Genomic DNA, 24,617 nt, shown 5'->3' with positions numbered 1-24,617 from the left:
AGGCAGGCAACTACTGTTTCTGAAGCCGAGAGAGTGTCACCTTCCAAAGTGTGAAATGCACAAATGTGCTGTTGTGTGTGTTTTGGAATGCAGGTTGGGGGTGTTTGTCCAGAAAGGGACCGAGGAGGAGAGGGCGGGCACACGCCTCCTCCTCCTTGCAGGGCTTCGGTGGAGGCTCCGCCCCCAGAGGGTGGCTCCACCCCTGGAGGGTGGAAGGTCCTCCCATCGGCTTCGGCCCCCCGACTTGTCTGAGGGACACCAACCCAGCCCCCGGCTCCAAAAGGTTGCCTACCCCTGCATTAAAATTACAAACGATAAAATCTAAAAACAATAATACAATAATAAAATAACAGTGGGCAGAGTCTTGGCTTATATATCTCTGTGGGGGGAGTGTTACATGGCCGCGTTCTATTCCGGGAAGGCCTGACAGAAGAGATCTGTCTCTTTTTTTTTTAATGTTTTTATTAATTTTTTACAAATAAAATACATCATATTGTGTTCTTACATTCTAATAATATTTGAGTTTACCGTTATTAGCCTTCCTTGACTTCCCATCAAAATTGTAAAAAAAAAAACAGTTCTTTATCAATTGTCACTTTAGACATCTTCTTTATAATCCTCATTGTTCTTTACTGTATATGTATTATTCTAAAATCTATCACTACCTTCTTTACCAAGTTCAATTCATCTTTTCTTATTCTTGTTACATTTTTTTTTACTTATGTACTATTACCAAGTGAAATGGTCTCTTTATTCTTTTAATCTGTTAACTTTAAAAGTTATTCATATATGATAACAGAATAGTCCCCCTCTTCTTGTTGCATATACCTTATCCATGGTTCCCATTGTTTTTTAGATCTGTCAATTGATCCTTTATTTACCCAGCAGGTTAATTTGTCCATATCCATATACTCATATCTTAATTACCCATGATTTTATATCTGGTACCTTTTCCCATTTCCACATAGAAGCTAACATAGTCCTTGCAGCTAAAATCATGTAAAATATTATTCTTCCGTGTTTTCTTTCTAATTCACTATCCTCCACCATATTTAACAAATACATCTTAGGATCTTTCCCGAATTTTACTTTTAGAATATTTTGGATTTGTTGGTGAACTTCAGACCAAAATTTACTAACAATTTTACATCTCCACCAGCAATGTATCAATGTCCCAGTCTCTTCCTTACACTTCCAGCATTTGTTATTGCAGTCTTTAAAAACTTTGGCTAATAACTCAGGAGTTAAATACCATCTAAATTGCATTTTGATCAAATTTTCTTGAAGAGCATAGCTTTTAGTGAAATTCATTCGTCTTGTCCAATTTTTTCCCCATTGTGCTAATTGAATATTTTGTCCCAGTTTCTGAGCCCATTTTATCATACAGTCTTTTATATTTTCCTGTTCAAGCTCTTGTCTCAGCAATAATTGATATATTTTAGAAATTTCTTTAGTCCCTTCTTGGATTATTATCTTTTCAAACTCGGCTTCTCCCTTACCTATTCCATATAATTTTTGATCTTGATTATATTGTTCTTTTATCCTTCTGTATAAAAACCAATTGCAAATAAACCCCTCATTTTGTAGTTCTTCCTCGGTTTTTAATCTTCTTTTGTTATTTTCATATCTAGTCAGATCTTCATATGTTGCCCATTTTTCACATAACATTTTTTCTCTTGTATAAAAAGCCTCATTAATGGACACCCATAATGGGATTTTTGAAAACCATCTCCGTTTTATTTTCTGTCATACATAATAAATCGTTCTTCTTATAAAGTGATTACTAAATTCTTTATTCACTTTGTCTTTCCCATAGAATAGGTAACTATGCAAGCCATATACCAGACCAGCTCCTTCTAGATTTAGTATTTTATTCTTTTTTAGTCTGATCCAATCTAGGGTCCAGGTTAGAGTAGCTGCAAAATAATATAACTTTAGGTCCGGGAGAGCTAAGCCCCCTCTTTCTTTTGCATCTTGGAGTAATTTAAATCTAATCCTGGGCTTTTTAGAGTTCCATATGAATTTTGACAATTCTTTATTCCATTTTTGGAAGGGAGTTTCATTATGAATAATCGGTACATTTTGAAATAAAAACACCATTCTTGGTAATATCATCATCTTAATAGCGGATATTCGACCCAACCAGGAAAGTTGCAATTTTTCCCACCTTGTTATGTCTTTTCTAATTTCGGACCAAGTCTTTTCGTAGTTATTCTTAAATATGTCTGAATTTTTTGTGGTAAGCCAAATTCCAAGATACTTCACTTTTTTAACTATTTGGAAGTTAGATTTTTCTTTAATTTTCTCTTGTTCCTCTTCAAATATGTTCATCGCTAGCATTTTTGTTTTGTCCTTATTGACCTGAAAACCTGAGTATTCTCCATAGTCCTTCAAAATTGTTAGCAGATAATCTATGTCTTCCACAGGATTACTTAAGGAAATAACCAAGTCGTCTGCAAAGGCCATTGTTTTGTATTCCCATCCCTTGATCTTCACTCCTTCAATTTGTTTCTTTTCTCTTAATTGTTTTAATAAGGTTTCTATTACCACTAAAAATAATAAAGGGGATAGGGGACACCCCTGCCGCACACCTTTTTGTATATCAAAAGTTCCTGTTTTTTCCCCGTTTACAATTAGTTTGGCCTCCTGCTTTTTTTATATATTTTGGATCTTGAATTTTCATTAAATTAACTAGATCGAAAAATTCCTTTGGTAGTTTACCCTGTGATTCTTTTATTTTCTTCTCTGATTTCCTATCTAGTCCTGGATTTACTACACCATTCAAGTCCCCCATTAAAATTAAATCATCAAAATTTAATTCTTTTAAGTCATTCAGCAATTTATTGTAAAATCTTCCTTTACTCTCCAATACTCCATAAATTCCAACACATATCATTATTCTACCCTGGGACTTCAATTCAATTATCAAATAGTTACCTGCATTGTCTATTACAATTTCCTTTGGGTCTAATTTAGGGTCGACATACATCACCACTCCCTTCTTCTTTTGATTTGAAGCCGCAACAAATTCTAGGCCTAATTTTGGATTTCATAGATGTTTAATATCCTTCTTTCTTATCCTCGTCTCTTGCAAACAGATTACCTCTACCTTTTGTTTCTGTAATAAATGAAAAAAAAATCCTCTTGTGCAGTGTATTCAATCCTTGTACGTTCCATGTCAAGAGTTTTAATTTCTCCATTTTCTTAGTATTACTAAAAATATTAATATACTTTATTGTACTTCTTCACCTGCTTCCTCGTCCACATCTTCCATCTCTTCTTCATCCTCCTTCCTTATCTCTTCGATTTCTTTTTCTTCTTCTAATCCCCCAGTAGCTCCTTCTCCATAAATCTCCGTCTCATCAGCCCGTATTGATTTTTTCTCTTTCAACTGTTCTAAATTTTTTTCCATCCTACGAGTCACCATTGTCCTTTTTGACTGTCTTTTTTCTTCTTCTTCTTGTTTTTCTTCTTTCGACGTATCCTGTTAACATTTAAAATGTTTCATAAATTTTCTTGCTTCTTCTACAGTCTTAATCGTAATTCTTTTTTTCCTGAACCAGAAGGTTAAACCCTCTGGTACTTCCCATCTGTATCTTATAGCTTCTTGTCTTAGTTTTATTGTTATAAATTGGTACTCTTTTCTCTTCCTTAGTTGCTTCATAGGAATGTCCTTCATATTCCAGGGGATTTTCATTGTGTTTTTTTTAGAACCTCATCCCTCACAAATTTCCTCACAAAATAGACGATCACGTCTCTCGGTAATTGTCTTTGTGATGCAATATAAGAGTTCACGCGAAACAGCCGGTCGCATTCATATTCAAACTTAACAGGGTCTCTTCCCAAAAATTCCGCCAAGCAATTTGATATCTTATCCATGAGGTCCTCATCTCTCTCTTCTGGTAGTCCCCTTATCTTAATGCATTTATCTCTAAATTTCTGAGATCTGTCTTGACAGCTTTCTTGAAGCTCTCTAGGGTCCCATTCCCACTGGCCCATTTAACGTGGGTGGAACTGGGTAGATTCGGATGCCTCTCCCCCGAATCTCTCCGTTAGCAAGTGCCCACTACGATTGAGGGGCATTTTAACCCAAATGCCTTATCGGGTTTAACTTGAGGGCGCCTGCTGTCAATCGAGCAATCGTCATAGGTGACGTTTGCAGGGGCATCGGAAGTGTCCTCCCCCCTCCTTTTTTTTAAAGAGCCATGCACAAGATGTCCCAAAGTGCGCACCTTTTGTCAAATAAACCTCTTTAATGTGTGTGTGTGGGGGTGCAGGTTATGATCTCCCCCTGGCCCCATTTTCAACCCCAAAATGCAAGTTAATGCATCCAGTATCCCCCATTCCTTGCCACCCCAGAATGCCTCATACACAGGTAATAATAATAATAATAATAATAATAATAATAATAATAATATCAATAATATTAATTCCTCACCTCGGAATGCCAGAAAAGGATGCCTTTTTTTTTGGCTCTCCCTAGATTACCCCTGAATTCCTAGCAAAAGCTGTATCAATTTGTCAATTTACATAATTGGAAAGAGAAGCATTACATTCAACTGGTAACATTCATCCAGCAGTCATTCCAAAGGAAATAATAGCCTGCCCTAGCAAAAGCTGTATCAATTTGCCAAGTTGCAAGATTACATTCGGTTTGTAACATTCATTCGCAATCCAGCTGTCATTTCAAAGGAAAGACTATGCGCAGAGAATAGACAGAGAAAAATAATTTCAAAAGAATACACATCAAAGGGAAAAGGTCTCTGATGGATAGGAGAGGCTTGTCTTGCTCTGCCCCCCCACCTGCCCTGAAATGAATAGAATAGAATAAAGGGACTTAACTTCCCAAAACAAGAATTTACGCAGATGATTTGCTTATTATACTATCAGACCCCATTAATGATTTAAAATTGTTGTTAAATACTTCGGATTTTGTGAAACCTCAGGATTGAAAATAAATAGTAAAACATTGGTTTTAACTATGAATGTGACAAAAGAGGAAAAACAAGTGATTAATGAAGTATCGGGATTCCAAATAAGTCAAAAAATTAAATATTTAGTGATTTAGTTAACAGCTAAGAATGTTCGTTTGTTTAAGAATAATTATGAAAAGGTCTGGGGAGAAATTAAAAATGATTTAAAGAAATGGGATAAACTAAACCTGTCATGGCTCGGAAGGATCCATTAAAATCTTACCATAGTTTATGTTTCTTTTTCAAAATATACCCATTGTTGTGAATAGTAAACCTTTTAAGTTATGGCACAAAGAACTCTCCAGATTTATTTGGAGTGGGAAAAAACCAAGGGTAAGGTTTAATGGAAGACTCGAGGGATAGAGGTGCTTTGGCAATCCCTAATTTTCAGATCTACTATGAAGCATGCTGCCTAGATTGGTTGATGGATTGGTTTCTGTTAAAGAACAAAAGAACTTTAAGGCCTGTTAACGACTGCCAAAATAAAGCTGCTTTGGGTCTCTTTGGAGGTATGCTATTTAAATGATGCATGGGTCCTAAGAGTCCGGAGGTCGCGCCAAAGCCACACTCCATTCCTAAGCACTGGAGGGCAGCTTTGGTGCAGCTTCTGGATTCTTAGGACCCATGCATCATTTAAATAACATACCTCCAAAGAGACCTGAAGCAGCTTTATTTTGGCAGTCTGTAACAGGCCTAAGTTAAGAAAGTGCGGGTTTACGTTTTGGTGGCATGGCTATCTTTTTTATGAAAAACATAAAGTACATAAAGACTTCCTAAATCATTTTGTTAGGAAATCATTGATGGTTGTTTGGTTAAAATATAAAGCTAGGCTTTGTCCAGGACTTCCAGAATGGACTTCAATTCATGAAGCGTTTCATAAAAGGGAAAATATAATGGAAGATAGGTGGGTCGCATATGCTGTCCTGACAAATAAACTTGAGACGGATAAAAAAGTGGAATTTAAAACATTGGAACAATTACATAAAGAAGGTTTCTCTTGTAGATGGTTGCTCTGTCGACAGCTGAAAGAAATTTTTTTGATAGACAATAAAAGGTATTAAACCAGGGAACCTTAAATTTGAAGTAATTCTAGCCTCAAAAAATTCCCATAAGATGGCTTTATTTTATAAATGTTTGCTGGAATGGGACCTGGAGGAAGAGGTGATTAAAGAACAAATGGTTAAATGGTCCCAAGATATAAAGCCAAATATTTGCTTAGATCAATGGGAAAAATTATGGCAAATCAGACTGAAATACACCTTATGTAATGAATTGAAGGAGAATTTCTTCAAGATGCAATTTAGGTGGTATTTAACACCTGTTAAGCTAGCAAGAATATATAAAGGTATCTCTAATAAGTGTTGAAAATGTGTTTTGGGATATAATGTTGTTTTGTGGTGATCTTGTGATGTAATGTTGTTGTTTTTAACTTAATAAATGTTATTTTAAAAAATCTAGATAGGAACCTGGAACAGTCACTTCAAATAGCAACACGTTACTCACAAAAAGTAATGGGTTACTCAGTAATAGTGAGTAGGGTAATGCATTATTCACACATCATTGCCATTTTCTAAATGGTCCACTGAAAATAGCCAATCCCTACCCACACCGTTAACATTTTTGCCATAACATGCCAAAATTACTCATTAGGTTAAAAGCTCAAGCCCTAACATTTGCCTTTCTTAAAAGATCTGAGAGGAAGTAGTGATTTCACTTTTAATGTTTCAAGTTTTGGTAATTTGGTAATGCGTAATTACTGAAAATGTTAGATTTTAGGCAGACATTTTGAAACCAAACTAAACTAAACTAAACCAACACTAAACTGGAGTAAAATATGTATAACTGAATGCCGTAGTAAACTGTGGCACAGAGCCAGATTAGCTTCAATAATCAGCTTGAGCCCCAATTCTGAAAACTTGAGATTGTGTGTTTGTGTGTACATATGATTGCAGGAATGAAAAACCACATCCTCACCCCACAGCAACTCTTTGGCAGAATATGGCTTTACCCCTTAACCTCACTTTGCCCTGTAATTGGTAATGCTGGGAAAGCTCCAGTGTTTCCCTGAAACCTCAGGTTCATTGTGTGCCTTCAAGTCGTTTCTGACTTACAGCGACCCTATCATGGAGTTTTCTTGGCAAGATTTGTTGGGAAGAGGTTTGCCTTTGTCATCCTCTGGAGCTGAGAGTATGTGACTTGCCCACCCAGTGGCTACCATGGCAGAGCTGTTGGTCTCCAGAGTCATAGTCCAATGCTCAAACCACTATGCCATGCTGGCTTCCAACCTCAGGATGTATGTAGGGTTTTGTGGCATGCGAACAGCTGGATAAGGCCAAATCAGGCCACACCATCCATTCATACGCCAGCAGGGTGACCTCCATTCCAACTTTCAGTCCAATTCCAAAATCTCCATTTGGAGCATGACGAAAAAGCATGAATGTATAGTTCTATGAGCGTTCTTAGCTTTTATTTTGTAACATCCCCCATGTTCCTTGAAATGTCCTCCATTTTGCAGTGCCCTGTCCTCCTTTGTGGTGAAGACATCTGGCCACTCTGTACACTAGGAGCTGTGTCATCCGCATCCATTTTCATAGGAGCTCTGTGGGGAGGACACCTGTTTCGAGTAGAGAGGGAATCATAGAGTTGGAAGAGACCACAAGGGCCATCCAGTCCAACCCTCTGCAACCCTCAAAGTATCCCTGACAGATGGCCATCCAGCCTCTGTTTGAACATGACACATCACAGCTTCTCCTGAAGGGCTCACCTGAACAACCAACAGAATGAGAGGATAGAGGGACTCCCACCTCCTCTCTCTGATTGTAGTGAGCCCACCATAAGGAGAAGAGGTCGATCTGTGGATCTCCTGCAGGGACGGAAGCAATGGTGGCTCTAGGTACAGAAGATGGGTCAGCCGTGTAGATGTGATGTCAGCCTGGCTGGCCCATGTAAGCAATAGTACACTGCGCTGCTCCAGGTACAGACTAGAAAGCTGGGCCAAAGCTAACAAAATGAATTTCAACACAGAGAAATGCAAGGTACTGCACTTAAGGCGGAAAAATGAAATGAACAGATATAGGATGGGGGACATCTGGCTGAATGAGACTAAAGGGATCTGGAAGTACAAGTAGACAAGTTGAACATGAGTCAACAGTACGATGAGGCAGCTAACACGGTCAATGTGATTTTAGGCTGTATCAATAGAAGTATAGTGTCTAGATCAAGGGATGTAATAGTGCCACCCTATTCTGCCCTGGTCAGGCCCCACCTGAAATATTGTGTCGTTCTGGGCACTACAATTTTAAAAAGATGTTGAGAGACAGGAGCATGTCTAAAGGAGGACGATTAAAATGGTGAAGGGCCTGGAAACCATGCCCTATGAGGAACGACTTAGGGAGCTGGGGATGCTGGAGGTTAAGAGGTGATATGATAGACCTGTTTAAATATTTGAAGGGATGTCACACTGAGGAGGGAGCAGGCTTGTTTGCTGCTGCTCCAGAGAACAGGACCCGGAGCAATGGATGCAAGCTCCAGGAAAAGATTCCAGCTCAACATTAGGAGGAACTTCCTGACGGTAAGGGCTATTCGACAGTGGAACACACTCCCTCAGTGTTGTGGAGTCTGGATGGCCATCTGTCAGGGATGCTTTGATTGAGATTGCCTGCATGGCAGGGGGTTGGACTGGATGGCCCTTGTGGTCTCTTCCAACTCTATGAGTCTATGATGCATGTAGCCACCAATTTGGCCAATCCAGAGCATAATCCTCCAAACTAGCCCTGGGGCTCATGGCCAGTGCAGACAGAACCAGAGTGACTGGTTAGGTAGGCAGATAACAAGTAAAGAGAAACATTTGTTTTTGTATTAGCAAAACCAGTAATGGTTGCTGTGTGCTTTCAAGCCATCTCCAATTTATGGCAACCTTAAGGTTTTTCTCATGGGTTTTTCTTGGCAAGATTTGGTCAGAGGTGGTTTGCCATTGCCTACCCCTGAGGCTGAGAGAGTGTGACTTGCTCAAGTTCACCCAGTGGGGAATGTTTACTTCTTTGCCTGTCCAGGAACCTGTTTCATTCAACACAAGAAATATATCCGAGTTATGTCCAGTCTTCACAACATCCAAATACGAATCAGACATTGCTTGGTTTCATAATCCAGGGTGTAACCTAGTACCTGCAAGGCCTGGCAGGTCCTATATCCGTGGACAACTTCAAGATCCAAAATCATGGCCACAATACCTAGCCTAATTCCCCACACCAATCCCAAGTTTTTGGTACTATTTAGGGACAGGTTCTGGAGAACTCAAAACTTTACATGATCTTTTATTGACCACATTATTATTATATGTAGATTATTATGGTCCTAATAAAGGTATTGCCCAAGTATCGATTTCTATTTCTGCCTCCTTCACAGACTATCATCCCTCCCTTTGCTTTTTTATTTAATGTATAGAGACAACTAGACATTATGAAAGCATACTACAGTGGCCCCTGCCTATACGCAGGGGATCCAATCCATTCTGGACCCTTCCGTGTATGGGAAAAACCAAGTTACACTTAAATCCCATTATTTTCTATGGCAGTGATTTTCTGTTTCAGCTTTAACTAGATTGCTTTAAACTGGTGCAACTAGTAGATAATGTACAACTTCATGTATTGAACAGGCAGGCCCAGCTCCATCAGGGCTAGCCTGAAGAAAGAGAGCCCTCCCTCCATAACCGTCATCCTTTAGCCTTGAAAACCAGAAGATGAGACACAAAAAACCCAACAACACCACAAGCTGCCCGAGACCTTCCACCAGCAGAATTTCCCTTTATTTTAGTTTATTAATAAGATACATAATGGAGGCACTTATCTCAAACTGCTGGGAGCTTTTCTCATCTAAAGATGCGGGAGAGAAGGTCCCATAGCCCCTTCACACAGTGGTAATGGGAAGAGTCAAGAGGAAGCAAATCAGAACAACTGAACTGAAGTAGAAGTCCATGCTCTCAAGCAAAGGCCAGTTTTCAGGGCGTTAAGTTTTCAGGGCATTAAGTGGCAGGAGGTCATGAAATGCACTGGAAGACAAGGTTCAAAGTTCTTGCTAATGACTTTGGAGGCAGAGGGACATTTGCAGGAAGGCAACATTGGTTATGAGGGCAGACGGCATAGAATTCAAGCGGTAAAGGCACAAAGGTAGCATTGTCTGTGGAAGGTTCATATCCTCCAGGACGTGAAACAAGCAACTACTGTTCCAGCTCAGGTAGAAAGGGAAGAGGCCACTGGAAGGAAACATTTAAGGCCAATGGTGTGTGTCGCTGTTCCTTACATCTTGTCTCAAGAAGGGCTGAGGAATCCCTGATAGGCATGTGCATGAGGATGGGGTGCCTAACTGATGATTTTTAAAAAAAACCTCTTTTTTAGAATTTATACAAGTATTAATACAGTCTGTCTTTATGAAAAAATATATACAACCACAGCCCAGGGAGGGCAGAGTGCTTTCAGTAATCCTGCTGAGAAGGTTCCAGTGTCGCTTCATGAACCCTCAGGACAAGCAATGGCTCCACAGATAGAGCCGCCATCCACAGAAATCTCTTCTGAGAGAAGAGGCTCCTCTAGGAGCTTCTAAAAGGTAGTGGGCCATTCCAGCACTACAGTCGTGTGTTTCTGGACACTGTTCGCCATGAAGAACATTCCTCAACCTAAAGACAAGAGGCAAGCTGCACTACAGCCGATCTCAAAGTGAGTGGGACAAAGTCAGTCTTCTGAATAGAATAGGGAGGGGAAAGCTTCCCACAGAAACAGGTCATGCTGAGGATCACAATCCTGATCAAATCTTTGACACCCTGACTCATTGCACCACTTCTCCACACTGGGCTTGGCAGGTTACTAGTAGTAATAGTGAACTGGGGCACGCTGGCATTAACACTAAAAATGACTTGACATGCCTGCAAACTGGCTATCTGGTTGTCTCTCTGGTATAAAAGAGGAAGGATCTCCAATCATTTTTATCCAGGCCACAACTGGCAAGCTCAGTTCAAACACCACTGCGTCTGTATTAAGTCCAAGCGCTGGTTGGGCAGAGGGTAACCTGGCATGAACATCAGCATTAAATCTGAGGCCCAAGAGCAACCCAGTGCCTTCCTTGTTCCATTTATTTTGCTTGGTAAACTCTGGCTCCAGTTCAATGTAATGGATTTATTAGCAATTTGCTCTCTGTAGTCCCATCATTTCTTTTTTCTCCTTCCAAGCTATAAAACAGAAATTAAGTGATAAATTCTGCACTGAACTTTAAAGGGGCAAAGTTAAGGCAATCTAAGGGGGAGATTGGAAATCCATTGCAGGATGGGTGGGGCAAAGGAGATGAACAAGTTCAATTAACATGAATGGCAAAAGGAGATTCAATGTGCTGAATGTGTAACTATTGGTGGAAACACATTCTCCATTTGTACACATTCCCAGGTAATCCCTTGGCAGTCACTCAGCTCCGGGTTCTATTCCATGTTTTCAACAAAGTGCAAAACAACTCCACAAAACAGAATCCTCTACTTTCCCATGTGGAACGGGTGTGGTGTGGCCACCAAGAGAGGATGAAGAAACTAACTCTTCTCCCTAGAGAAGGGACTGATCACCAAACCTCTCCCAAGCCAAGACCCAGGGACAGAGAGAGGGAACTACTACAAGGAATGCTTGGCCTCTCATAGCTATTTACAGGTAACTGATCCACAGCACCCATCCCATGATGACTTCTGTTGTTGTTGTGCTATGGTAGTAGGGGTAGGGGTAGGGGTAAGAGAAAGAGGAGATGGGAAAATGGGCCTTGGCTACAGCTGATCAGTTGCAAAGAGCAGTTTTACATGAGATTAGGCATGGGTTCTGTCCACAAGATAGTTAACAAGCAATCATCCCTGCTCAGGGTAGTGGTCATGGTTAATCTAATAAGGAGGGCTCAGCCGGTCTGATAATGGTGGGCCGGTTCGGTGCTGCTGGGGGTCTTCTGCTGCAGAGAGGAAAAAAAGAGAAACAGTGAGATGTGAAGAGTAGGAAGGGGGAGATTACAAAATATTAGTAGGTGAAGTCACTGCTCACAACCCAAGCCAATTTGAGCTAGGGATCTTCTCTGTCCTGAAAGACGAAACAGACGCACCTTGGTGCATACTTTGCCAATATGTGAAGAGTACAGAATTTTTCATGTGCTGGAAAAAAGGGGGCCTTTGTCACCTGTTAAGAGACACCAACTCTAGCTTGCTTCTAGCTTGGCCAAGCAGCAGGTAGGCTATGCAAAAGACCGGCCCATTCAGGTCCACTGACAAACCTTATGAGCTTGCAAAGAGACACTAGTTGTTCGTTCACACATGTGTTTTGCCTTCCCTCACTTTCAAGTGGATGGGTGACTTCTTTAAAGGTCTGCTGCTATTAACACTACTCTCAAGGCTGGGGCACAAGTCACATCAATTAATTAATAAATATATAAGCTTATTAAAAATGCTGTGTATTCTGTGCTTCAAAAGTTAACAAAATTCTGTACCAAGATGTCTCTGCAATAAGTAAAGTTGAATGTTGAAAATAAATGTATTACATAAATTTGGATGGGACTGTTTTAAACTTTTTGAATCGTCTATATTCTGCTGACTTTGTGCAGGTGGCTACCTAAGGGTCTGAACCTAGTTGGTCATCCCAACTATAGCAGACAAGGACTGATAATTTAACATTTGTGTAATTCATACCGATTACTCTAGTTGGGACTAGCAATTGAAATTGGATATTAAAATCCAGTTCAGTCCAGTCTCTGATGACTTACTTCAATTACCCATTTTCTGAGAATTCAGTAGGTATTGAACTTTTAAGCATATCCGTGGCAGGTTACAAACCGCCGCTTTGCGGCGCTTCCCCACCGCCGCCGTTTGCTCCGCGCGGGAGCCGCAGCAGCCAAACCGCGCGGCTCCCGCGCGGAGCAAAAAAGAAGCTCCATTTCGGAGCTTCTTCTTGCGGCGCACTGATGACGTCGAGAAGCGCCGCCGGCGCATTCGCGACGTCATAGGTGCCACGACACGTCTGGACACTATGCGTCCAGTACGTAAAGATGGTGGCGCCCATGTAGAAGGGGCGCCGCCATCTTGTACGTATAGGATACGTACTAGGGTTATTGGGGTGAGGAAGCACCACACCTCTCCTAACCCTAGAACTATCCTATACGTACTATATGGCGGTTTGTATCCCGCCTTTACATCATAAAAATTAGAAACTTACAAACCTTGAAAGTTTCTAATCTCAGAGAGCTATATTCCATGAACCCTCATACCATATTCTGCAAATCTATGCTTCATGTGGAGAATGATGGTGGTCCCATGTTCTTCCCACACACAGATCCGAGAGTGTTTTCAGAACAAATGCTCTACACCTTGCCAGCTTTTGGACAGAAGGAACCAAGGCAGCTTGGCCCAACTTGCAACCCTCCAATGTACGGAGCACCAATCCTCATCCGCCTAACCAAGAGGGACCATTTTTGGTCTAAAGGTGATGGAGCCTACACATCTGGATGGCATGAGGTTGAAGAATGGGCGATAGCTTCATTGGGACCTGAAAAATATTTCCCATTCTGAGTGATAGCTAAAAAAACCATTGGGAGAGCATGGAACACTACAAAAATTTACAAAAGGTTTAGCCAGATTAAATTATTTGAATAACTATTAGATGACAGAGACTGCATACTGTTGCTCAATCACACTTTTTATTCATCATGGAGCACACTGAGACCCTATTCTTGACTACCATCTTCCCTCTTCGACAATCACCCCAGCCATTTCCACCCACTCTTTCTACAGCCGCCACAAGAGCTACAAGTTTAAGGTGAAAGCAGTAACATCAAGGCAACTAAATTCTACACCATGCTAAAATTTTCTGTTTTCTAAGGACATTGCAGCCCTGAATTAGAAAGCACCAGTCAATTTTTCTGCTGCACTGTTGTCTCAGGATAACTCTGAATTCGAATCATTTCTAAGGTACTTGTAAACATCCTAGTTTGGAAATGAGTTTTCATCTAGCCTGTGGTAGTGAAAATGATCTCTCTCTTCGGGAAGAACCCATTTGTAATGTATGGTATAACAGAGGTGAACAAAAAAGGTAGAGCAGCCTCTTTTAACTAAAGACAAGGAGACTAGATACCACATCTGATCCTCCTTAAACATACTCCACTAATTCTGTGAAGCTGCACCAAACCAATGTTGCAAATGCTTTTTCCCATTTTCAGTTCTAAATATTTCATATTCCCTTCCAGTTTTAATGGGACATGTATACAGGGAAAAAAGTAGAACAGATAAGCTTGGATGGTCTACTGAAACAATTCTCTGGCAGCCCTGCAAAGCCAAGAGAAACTGCTGGGAAAGTGAACTGGCTTACCTGGACCGCCCTGGAGGAATGCGGGTGGAGGATGGAACGCGTGCTGGCGTGAGGAATCTGAGGAGGGCTGAAAAGGGGTCATTATTAGCAACAAAAGCACTCTGGGGTCCGGGCGTGAAGGAATGGGGTTGGTGCCACAAAAGAGGAAGGGCCTGCGCTGGTACTGGATCATGGAGGGCCCGGCATGGGCCCCTCACAGCTGGGGGTCTCCCTCGGTGGAAGCAAAAGTAGAAGGAGCCCTGCGCGTGTGGTGTTGGGGCTGCAAAAGGAAAGAAAAGAGAACCATTCGATAGGCAAGACAGGTTAGCACAGATTAATATAGCAGACTCTCAAGTCTGAAGTCCAATGTTAAAATGGAAGCTGCATGCTTTACAATTTGCATGCGTCTGCCATTGTTTCCAAAGCTAATCAATGAAATCTAAAAATCCTACTGAATGAGTCTGGACATAGAAGAAAACTACCAAGAAACTCAAGCCAAAGATTATATATCTAGTTCCAATGCTAAAATTGTAGGGGATGCTGGTCAAATGTAGTTCTCTAAGGTCTTGCTGCAGTGGGAAGAAGATGGATCTGAAAACATCACTTCACTTTGATTGTCACTTGTATGTGTGGACTTGCTGGTTCTACCCTAATTAACAAAAACCCATCAGCATCCCAGGTGGTAATCCACGTAACCACCTATGAAGACCACTGCTCCCTGGCCTGAAGCCATGTGTCATCACCAGGAGGAGGGGAACGTGGTGTAGAAAGGTGCTGGTACTGATGTCTCCAATTATGTGCAAGGCTTCCTTCAGAGCATGGTACATTCGCAACATGTATCCGCGCTGTGCCTGGTCTGGCAGACTCCCACTCTCAAGACTGTTGGTCTGCAGAGGGTACAGGTAGGCCAGCAGCTCTGAATGGATGAAATCCTTGGTCTGTGAGGATGAAGGAACATGGGTTACACTGAAAGGTAAATATTCTCTGTATTTGATGGGTTGGATGTGATGACCTAATCATGTTCTAGTCTCAACCAGAGTTAACCCACTGAATCTACAACGACTGATCAATCATCACTTGTGTAAATCCTATTGACTGAATGGGATTACTCTACGTGGATAATGACTGACCTTTTGGGTAGATATTCAAACTGGTCAAGTTAAGCAGTCAGTCTTAATCTTGGTCACTAAAACACTATGTTTCCATATATGTTTGCTGAAAACAGAACTCAAAGAGAACAACAAAGTCAACAACATCATCTTAAAAATTCCATGCAAACTATCAACACAGAGAGGACAACAATCCCACACCTATTGAAACTTTTAGCCAATGCCTTCATGAAGAGCCAGGTTTACTTTGTGCCACCTATAACAGTGTGTTCTTGGTGTCAAGAGTCTGACTCTGCTGGCAGAGACATCCACAAGGTGGATACAAACATCAAAAAGATTCTAGATCAAGGTGGAGTGTTGTGGGTCCTGCAGTCCTCTGCACACCACTCCATTAGTAGCCAAAAACTAAACAGAGAGAAACTTGCACTCTTCTGGTTTTGGTCAATTTTCTTGGGTAGACAGGGAGATTTGGGGTGGCCACCTAGGGAGCCTCCAGGACTGTCTTTTGGGACAAGTTCGCCCACAAACAAGATAGAGACCAGCTGGAGGGGGGAGGGACTTCAGGGTTTGAAAAGGCTATGGGGGACTTCATGTCCCCTGTAGGCTGCATGCAGTCATCAGTCCACTGATTCAGAGCTCTGAGGGCTACATGTTGAATTTCATGAGGCTGGGGGAATGGGATACACTGCCTTGTGCTTCCTGCTCTCCAGAATCTGCATATTACCCTAAAACCAGTCTTGTGCATTCTGTAAGTGGCATGCACAAGCTGATTTTAGAAAAGATTCAGAAGCACGGAATTAATGTCAGCAAAAATATGAAGCCAGCAGCTACAAGGTAAGGCTACAAACTGAAGAAACAATCTTAGCAGTAATGGAAAACTCTGTTTCAATCTCTGTAAGGAAACAAAAAGCCACACACTGCACATTGTTGTTATCATAGGTGCAATTATCGTCTTTGGCAAAGGTCCCGGATAGACTTGTTGATGACTGGACATACGAGGTCAACAAGATTTCGGATAGTTTCCACTTGTCGCTCCAGTTGAGGATCCATGAAAAGGTGTTTCCTGACCCCCATCTTCATTCTCTGCCTGCTCAGAGAAAAGTCAGATGCTGTTGCAATAAACATTTTCATGCCAGCATAGGGACAGTCACAGACATTTCTTCAAGACATCATTAAACTCTTTCCTTTCCTTCTCCTCTTTCAAATGGGAAAGTAAGTTGCAGCAAAATCAATTAAAAGGGTTCTGAACCCTAAAGACTAGGGCATTACTATTGTGCAAGCTTTTATGGACCACAACCTACTTCAGGTATGTGCATTGTTAACACCAGAATTCCACCTTCTGCCATTAATTTTTATCTGACCCCACTATTTACAAAATCCCATATTCCACTCCAACAACCATGTATACTGTATATACACACATACAAAAAACGTGGAAAAACTTCATGAAACCAAATGAAGGGATCTGTAATTTTAAAAAACTTATTATGGCAGTGAGCGTTAAGATGCCATAAAACTCTACACTGCTTCGTGTGTGTTCCCATCTGCCAGGTTCGGAAGCCACTTGGATCTCCTATCTGCTTTCAAACTTGCGTTTACAGTAACTTAGTGAGGATCTGGAATGTGAAAGGACTGCGGGTCCTTCTTCACCCGCCTGGCAAAATCTTTCAGTGTCATATGACTGAATGGGATGAAAATCTGTCTCCTAACAAAACAAACAAACAGCTGTCTATTTATAAACACTTCATACCGAACGAGCAGTGTCTAAGCAGTTGCTCCTGCACATGTCAATTCTACTTTCTTCTTGTCACTAAAACTTCCCATATTTTCCGAGGATGTCTTCCCTTTCACTATTCAAAGCTCATGATCACCTTCAAATTTTTCTGCTACTGGACTACCAAGAGATTCACTGCCTACCCTTCCCCGATAATGGGGGATCAATCTAGCTGCAGCTTTCCATATGACCTTGCCAGTTCAGAACCCCCATATAAAAAACATCAAGCCAAAGGTTTGAGAGAAACAACCACTTATTAGAACAGTTAGAGCAATGGGCTGATGTACGTGAGGAAAGCTATAACTTCCAATAGAAGGGTGAAACAGATCGCCCACCCCTCTCTGGGGTCTACATTACAACAGGTCCCCTCTTAAGATAAGATATAAGAACCTGCCATTTCTGCTAGGTTTTGTATTATCAGTCTGAAAGTAATTATCTGCTTTTGTCACTACTTTTGGCTCACCCTCTTGAATGTTTCCACTGCTCATAATCAAAACTAAACTTTTAACACTCTCAATGGTTTACCTTTAAATATAACAGGGGGAGAAGCAATAGAGACAGGAGGAGACAGTACAGCTGTTCTTGCCACCTGTCTCTCTCTCAAGAAAAATGGCCTTACAGTGGTGCCCTCGGGTTACGAAAAATAATGTCGTTCCGCCATTCCTTCGTAACCCGAAAATTTCGTAACACGAAATACTCCGTAGCACTGAAAGTCTAGAGCAGCATTGAATTTGCGCCGAAATGAATTTCGTAACCCGAAAAATATTCGTTAACCCGAAACAGTTTTTGCCAATCCGACTTTTTCGTATCCCGGAAATTCGTAACGCGATCCATTCGTATCCCGAGGCACCCACTGTAAAACCTCGGACATGGACTGACCCCATTCAGGATATGGTGCCTAACAGTCTCAACAGCCTCTTCTTCTTGCCTTGGGCATTCCTAAAAGCCAGACTGAAGAATTGTGCCTTAGCAAGCCCACCCCCCTACTGCTGAAGAGAAAATGAATGTTTACTTGGTCTTTCTCAGGGTAAACACCAGCACGAAGGAAGGAAGCCTTCCAGCTGTCCACATCTTCCTGGGAGTCACAGGCAAGTTCAATCTGGCGTAGGTCTTTATACACATTCCTAAATTGGGATGAAGAAAAGAGGGTAAGAATAACATATTCCCCTGGCCAGTGAGAAAAACTCTACAACATGCAATAAATAAGTTAAGTAGCTTTGCCTTTTTTTTACTAATTTCTCTTGGCATAAGAACATTTAAGATTGCAAGAAGATTCAGTTGATGGAATACTTGAGTCAGCCATGAAAGAGATGCTGCTGCACCTAGACCAAGGGTTCCCAAACTGGGAGTGTGAGACTGAATTTCAGGGCATGTGACAAAGAGTGACTTGTGTCCTTGAGTGACGAGTCATCACTCAGTTTTTTTTTGAATAAAATAGAATCCAATTACTCAATTTAGACCCATTTGTTCACCCACAGTATTGCATGTGGTTCAATTTGTGGTTCAAAAATTAAAAATTAGACTTCTTCATCTTCAAATGTGACAGTTACTTTTTTAGGAGGTGTGAACATTAATCAAACATTTCCTAGAGATGTGGGGTATAGAAAAGGTTGGGAACCACAGACCTAGCAGATCTGTGCCAAATAGTTGTGTACCAGTACGAATATGTCCCAGTCTCGACTGAAATTTCACATCCTTAAAGGGCTTCAGTGTGTTGCTTTTCCCTGACTTCCTTCCCTTCAGGTATTTACATTAATACTTCCATCATCTCTGTGGCCAGGCCAGGTGGGATCACAAAGTATAGTCCAAAACATCAAGAAGCCATCAGTTTACAAGATCTTCACTATATTTATTGATTTTACTGTAAGCTGCCTAGAGATCTCATAATATGGACAGGTTGCTTACCTGTAACGATATTTCTTCGAGTGGTCATCTGCGAATTCACACAAATGGGTTATTCTGCACCTGCACAGTTAGCTTTGGAAACTTCTTGGAGAGATTAGAGGTGTTTTGGCGGTAGCCCTGCCCACTCTCCAACTGCCTTTATCAGTTGGTTTCCCGCCTAAACCCTCAGTTCCATGGACGCCGAGTAGCAGCAGCCCAGGACCAAAGGAGAATCAGGCAGGGCATGACTGTGTGGAGAGGATGGGCGGGATTTGTGTGAATTCGCAGATGACCATTCGAAGAAATACTGTTACAGGTAATCAACCTGTCCTTCTTCGTGGTCTCTGTGAATCACACTAGCAAGCTTAGGTCAGTGGAGGTGGAAGTGCCATGCCACACTAGAAAGGCATATTGACCCCAAATAGAATCACCAGGTGGGAAACGAATCCCAAGGGCATGCAAACGTGGGGACGAACAGTTCCGCTGACATGACAACTCTACAGAGTCATGTAGAAATCCAATAGCGAGACATAGTGGAAACAGTCACCAATGCAGCTGAAACATGCCCACTGGCAGAAAAACAGGCTTGCCAGCTAACCATATGTTTGAGAGACTGTAGGCAGACCATGATGGTCCTTAATAAATGGCAGGTGTAAACTAAAGTCAGGAAAAAACCCTGACCTAGATAGCACAGGTTTCTTGGCAATGGAGATTATGCCAAAGCTAATAAATAGGTAGGTGGTGTGGAGCAGAAGGAAGCTCACTACTTTAAGTAGTTAGGGGAAAACAACAAACAAGAAGGTCTGGTATACAGACATTGTCTAATCCAAAGGGTGGATTGAATCCAACATGAAGGGCAAAGGGCTCACAGCAATGCGAGGCTGCAGAGGCCGGGACATTGATAACCAGGAAAGAGGGGCTTGCAAAGCCCTTAAATTTGAGCGTGTCGTTGAAAGGAAAAAGGACAGTGACCTGATAAAGCCTCTTGAAGCCATGATTTGGAGACTATAGCATTAACAAACACACCCAAGGATGCCAAGCAGCCTAGGGCTGAATGTTCTCTTTAACAGAGTATGAAATAGACAATCTGTGGTCAGCAACAGGATGGTTGGGAAGTCCATCCATAGACAGAGAGCCTAATAACATCGAAATGGAGAGGAGCTCCAGTACTAATTTCTGGAACAGAGGCAGACATCAGAGAGGAGGAATATTACCTCATTCAGTCACAACTAATTTGAGACAGAAAGAAATGAGAAGACTGTAAAGTCCAATTGTTGTGACCCATGAGACACACTGTATCTGAGCATGATGTTTCAGGGTATCAGCATGAAGCCTGCAGATCTGAGACACAGCCAGAACAGCCAAAACTGATAGGTAAACAGTGTGGCAGGAGTGACATGGTATCAATCCATCATGGATGGACCCTGGGATGGAAAACAGACATATATTCCTCACCATATATAGTTGCCCATGGTAAAAGGTAAGAAGTGCCTTAACTGACATTCATACTGGGAAGCAGAAACTCCTTTCCCTGTGAATGATGGTGATAGTACCAAAGCCCACCATTGAGGGGAAAAATGATCACAATCACGCTGGCACCGAGAGTACAATGGTATTGTCTCTAGGTACAGAGGGAGCAAATCAATTGATGAGTGATTGTAAAATCCTAGAGGCCGTTCATATGGTGAAGGATTATCCGTACCAAAGAGCACAGGTTGTGCTCCCAAGATTATGGGGGACAACCCAGAAGACAGGCTTGAGAGTCCACATTAAGTGACATTTAGCCATCTCTGTTAATGGAATAAAAATTAAACTGTCAAAGGTATCTGTACATAGTACCATGAAGCCTGAGAGGGAGGACGTCCTCATAAATTTGTAACATTGGAATGGTGATGTCCTCCTTCAGTATGGAGGTGCACCACATCCCCCAAATCAACTATATAAAGATAACCGTGATGTCGGGTCTTGGTTACGGGAGGAGCATTGACACTGTTTACCAGTCCAATGACAATGGCATCTCTTGATATTGATGCCATGATATCATGAAATAGATCTGGGTTTTGAATGAAATAGGCCCAAGGTGAGTATGTGCCAGAGGGACCATTTTTGACTCGGAGGCAACAAACGGACCCCTGGTGATGGTTGGAGGGACGAATTGTAGGAGTCGTAGAGGGCCTTGAGAAGGGAGAAAGAACATGGCCCTGAATTTGGGAGAGCACTCGCAGATAGTGAACCTCGGTACCGAGGAAACACAATGGTCCCAAGTCAGGGAGGCAAGAGCCAGTGGTGCACCTTGCTGTGCAGAGGGGAAATCACGGAATCAAAGTGGCAGAGCACTCACTAGAAGTTGACCTCAGTACAGAGGGAGCCACTATGGTCCCAAACCACACTGGCTGGAGGAAACAGCTAATTGCAGACACGAAAGCAAACATGTAGCGGCGAGAGGCAAGTGGTGTTAGCAGTAATGGCCCTTGGAAATTGAGAGGCCAGCTGCATCCAAGTCCTCTTGTGCAGCTTAAATGGAACCGATGGTGGGCCCTGAATATTTGTCATCTCAAAAAAGTGTGAGGATGAAATATAGCCATATCATGATGGTATCCTGGCAACCACCTGATTATCGGGGGAGATGCCCTGTAAGATCACCTGTAGGACAATCTGGGACTCCACAGACAGTCAGGGGCCAATGAGCATCGAAGCAGGGATGCAAGGCAATACATTTGATTCTGAAGAGACGAGGGCAGCAGTAGGCTGTAAGCCAAATGGTTTGACGCTGAAACATCAAAGGGTATCAAGATCCAAGAGTCAGGGGCCAACAAGGGTCGAAGACAGGCTGCAAGCCAATCAGTATGACTCCTGAAAAGTCAGGGACTGATGAAGATTGAAGTCTGGCAGCCAGCCAATTAGTTTGACCCAGAGAGTCAAGGACCGACGAGATTCGAAGTTGGACCTCAAGCCAATCTGTATGACTCCAGAGAATCAGGGATCAATGAGGATCGATGACAGGCTGCCATCTAGTCGGTATGGGACCGATGTGGATCAAAAGTCGGGCTGCCAGCCAATTGGTTTGACCCCTGAGAGTCAGGGACTGACGAGGCTCAAAGTCGGACAACAATCCAATTGGTATGAGTCTGGAGAGTCAGAAACTGATGCAGATCGAGGTCAAGTAGCCATCCAATCGGTTTGACCCCAGAGAGTCAGGGACTGACAAGGGTTGGAGCCAGGCTGCATGCCAATCGGTATGACTTCAGAAAGTCAGAGACCGATAAGGATCCACGTTGGGCTGCCAGCCAAACCGTATGACCCCAAAGAGTCAGGGACTGATGAAAGTCCAAGTCATGCAGCCAGCCAAATGGTTTGATCCCGGAAAGTCAGGGACTGACAAGGCTCGAAGTTGGGCTAGAAGCCAATTGGTATGATTCCAGAGAGTCAGCAACTAACGGGGATCAATGTTAGCCTGCCATCCAGTTGGTATGACTCCAGAGAGTTAGGGGCCAATGCAGATCAACGTCAGGCAGCCTTCCAATCAGTTTGAACCCGGAGAGTCAGGGATCGATGAGGGCTGGAGCCAGGCTGCATGCCAATCGGTATGACTTCAGAAAGTCAGGGACCAATAAGGATCCATGTTTGGCTGCCAGCCAAACGGTTTGACCACAAAGAGTCAGGGACTGATGAAGACCCGTCGTGCAGCCAGCCAAACGGTTTGACTCCAGAGAGCCAAGGACAGACAAGGCTCAAAGTTGGGTTAGAAGCCAATTGGTATGACTCTGGAGAGTCAGGGACCGATGAGGATCCACGTTGGGCTGCAAGCCAGTCAGTTTGGCTCCAGAAAGTCAGGGACCGATGATGATGACATCCAATTGGTGTGACCCTGAGGAGCTGGGGACCGGTGAGGACTGAAGTCAAGGCAGCTAGTAACAACTCCTCCTCAGGAGAATGAAGAGACAAAAGCAAGGTGAATGGCCCTGAGACGGTTTGTCCGCAGCAAAAGAGCGACTATAGTCAAGCAATTTTGGAAGGAAGGCTGGTGTTTTTATAAGTTTCTTTAAGAGATAAGATGGTGAAAGTGCCCCATTCTAAAAAAAATTCTAGGAATAAAAAGGGGCTTTGCCAAGTGCGCCAGTAAGGCGGGCTTTATTTTAAAAACTTTTCAAAGCTCTGCCAAGCACACTAACTGAGCTGAGTGGCCGTTTGTATTTAAAAAAAATTCTCTGAAAGGGAAAGGGCCTTGCCAATGCAAAGGCGAGGCAAACTGCTGTTAAACAACTTCACTTCAGAATTTAAGTTCACATTTAAGTATATGATTATCTAGAAAATCATAGCATTTGTTTTAAAATATGAACAACGATGTTAAAAAATGACCACCAAAACGCAGATTGATCCTGTCAAATCAAGGAAAACGAATCTCTGAAGAGTGCCTAGATGCTGCTGCTAGTGCGGCGGACAAAAGGAACGGAGGGTTTAGGCAGGAAACCAGCAGTTGTTGGAGAGTGGGCAGAAACACCTCTAGTCTCTCCAAGAAGGCTCCGAAGCTAACTGTGCAGGCGCAGAATAATAACCCATTTGTGTAATTTGCAGAGACCACGAAGAAGAAGGGAATGATATAAGATGTTATTTTATTTATTTAAAATGTTGATGACTTCTGAAACTCATTCTGGTATTATCATTAGATGCTCTTGTAGGTTAACAAGTTTTCCTAAGCTTGAACAGAATGTGTGACTCACATCTAGTAGATTTTTTAAAAAATAGGTGCTCTTTTCACAAGCATTTGTCTTTCTGTAAAACCAGCACAGATATAAGTTTTCCACATGAACTGAGCTAAAAGAATACAATGAGTTCTTAAATGTTCTGAAAGGAAGGAAAGGTCTATACTGTCTCATTATGCTATGACAACCTTACCTTTGTTCTGTGTTAAAGATGGCAAACACATGCTTGTTGGACATGAAACCTTTCTCCACATCTCTGATTTTTAGGTTGTCCAGAGGCAGCATGTATTTCTTCTCTTTCTCCTGTGAGGACAAAGTGGGGATGAGGTAGGGACAAAATTATACATGTTGGCTTTCTCCTGTAACAGGAAGCTCAATAAATTAGTAGGAAGGAACTTCATAAAATGGTCTTTAATGTTTGCTTTACATTCAAAGGCACATTGATTTGTTAATTCCCTGAGAGTTCAAAATTTGGCAAGTCCATGATACTACAGTTAGACCTTGGTGTCTGCTGGGGTTTGGCTCCAGGATTCCCTGTGGATATCAAAATCCAAGGATGCTCAAGTTCCATTATATACAATGGCAATGTAAAATGGTGTTATATAAAATAGTAAAATTAAGGTTTGCTTTTTGGTGTGTGTGTATATATGTATGTTTATGTGTAATTTTCAAGCCATTGATGGTTAAATCTATGGATAACGAATCCGTGGATACAGAGGGTCAACTGTAGTCTTGCCATCACCAAGTCTTTAAAAGTAAAACCTAAGCGACTCATTCAGTGCTTACGCATAGCAACTTTTTTCATGCTCACCATGTTCATAAATTTG

At 42.0% G+C, this 24,617-nt stretch overlaps 1 protein-coding gene across 1 annotated transcript in view; it reads right to left on the bottom strand.

The window, feature by feature from the left end:
- Positions 1-16,374: 16,374 nt before the first annotated feature.
- Positions 16,375-24,617, bottom strand: part of LOC121920604 (dynamin-2-like) — an 84,308-nt gene continuing 76,065 nt past the window's right edge. Inside the window, 4 exon segments of the mRNA XM_042447733.1 lie at positions 16,375-16,480; positions 16,482-16,516; positions 18,216-18,327; positions 23,984-24,093. Coding sequence (XP_042303667.1) covers positions 16,375-16,480; positions 16,482-16,516; positions 18,216-18,327; positions 23,984-24,093 — 363 coding nt within the window.

The sequence above is a fragment of the Sceloporus undulatus genome, chromosome 2 (assembly GCF_019175285.1).
Source record: "Sceloporus undulatus isolate JIND9_A2432 ecotype Alabama chromosome 2, SceUnd_v1.1, whole genome shotgun sequence".
In the NCBI taxonomy this organism is placed as follows: domain Eukaryota; kingdom Metazoa; phylum Chordata; class Lepidosauria; order Squamata; family Phrynosomatidae; genus Sceloporus; species Sceloporus undulatus.
This window is presented reverse-complemented; position numbering and strand designations above follow the sequence as displayed.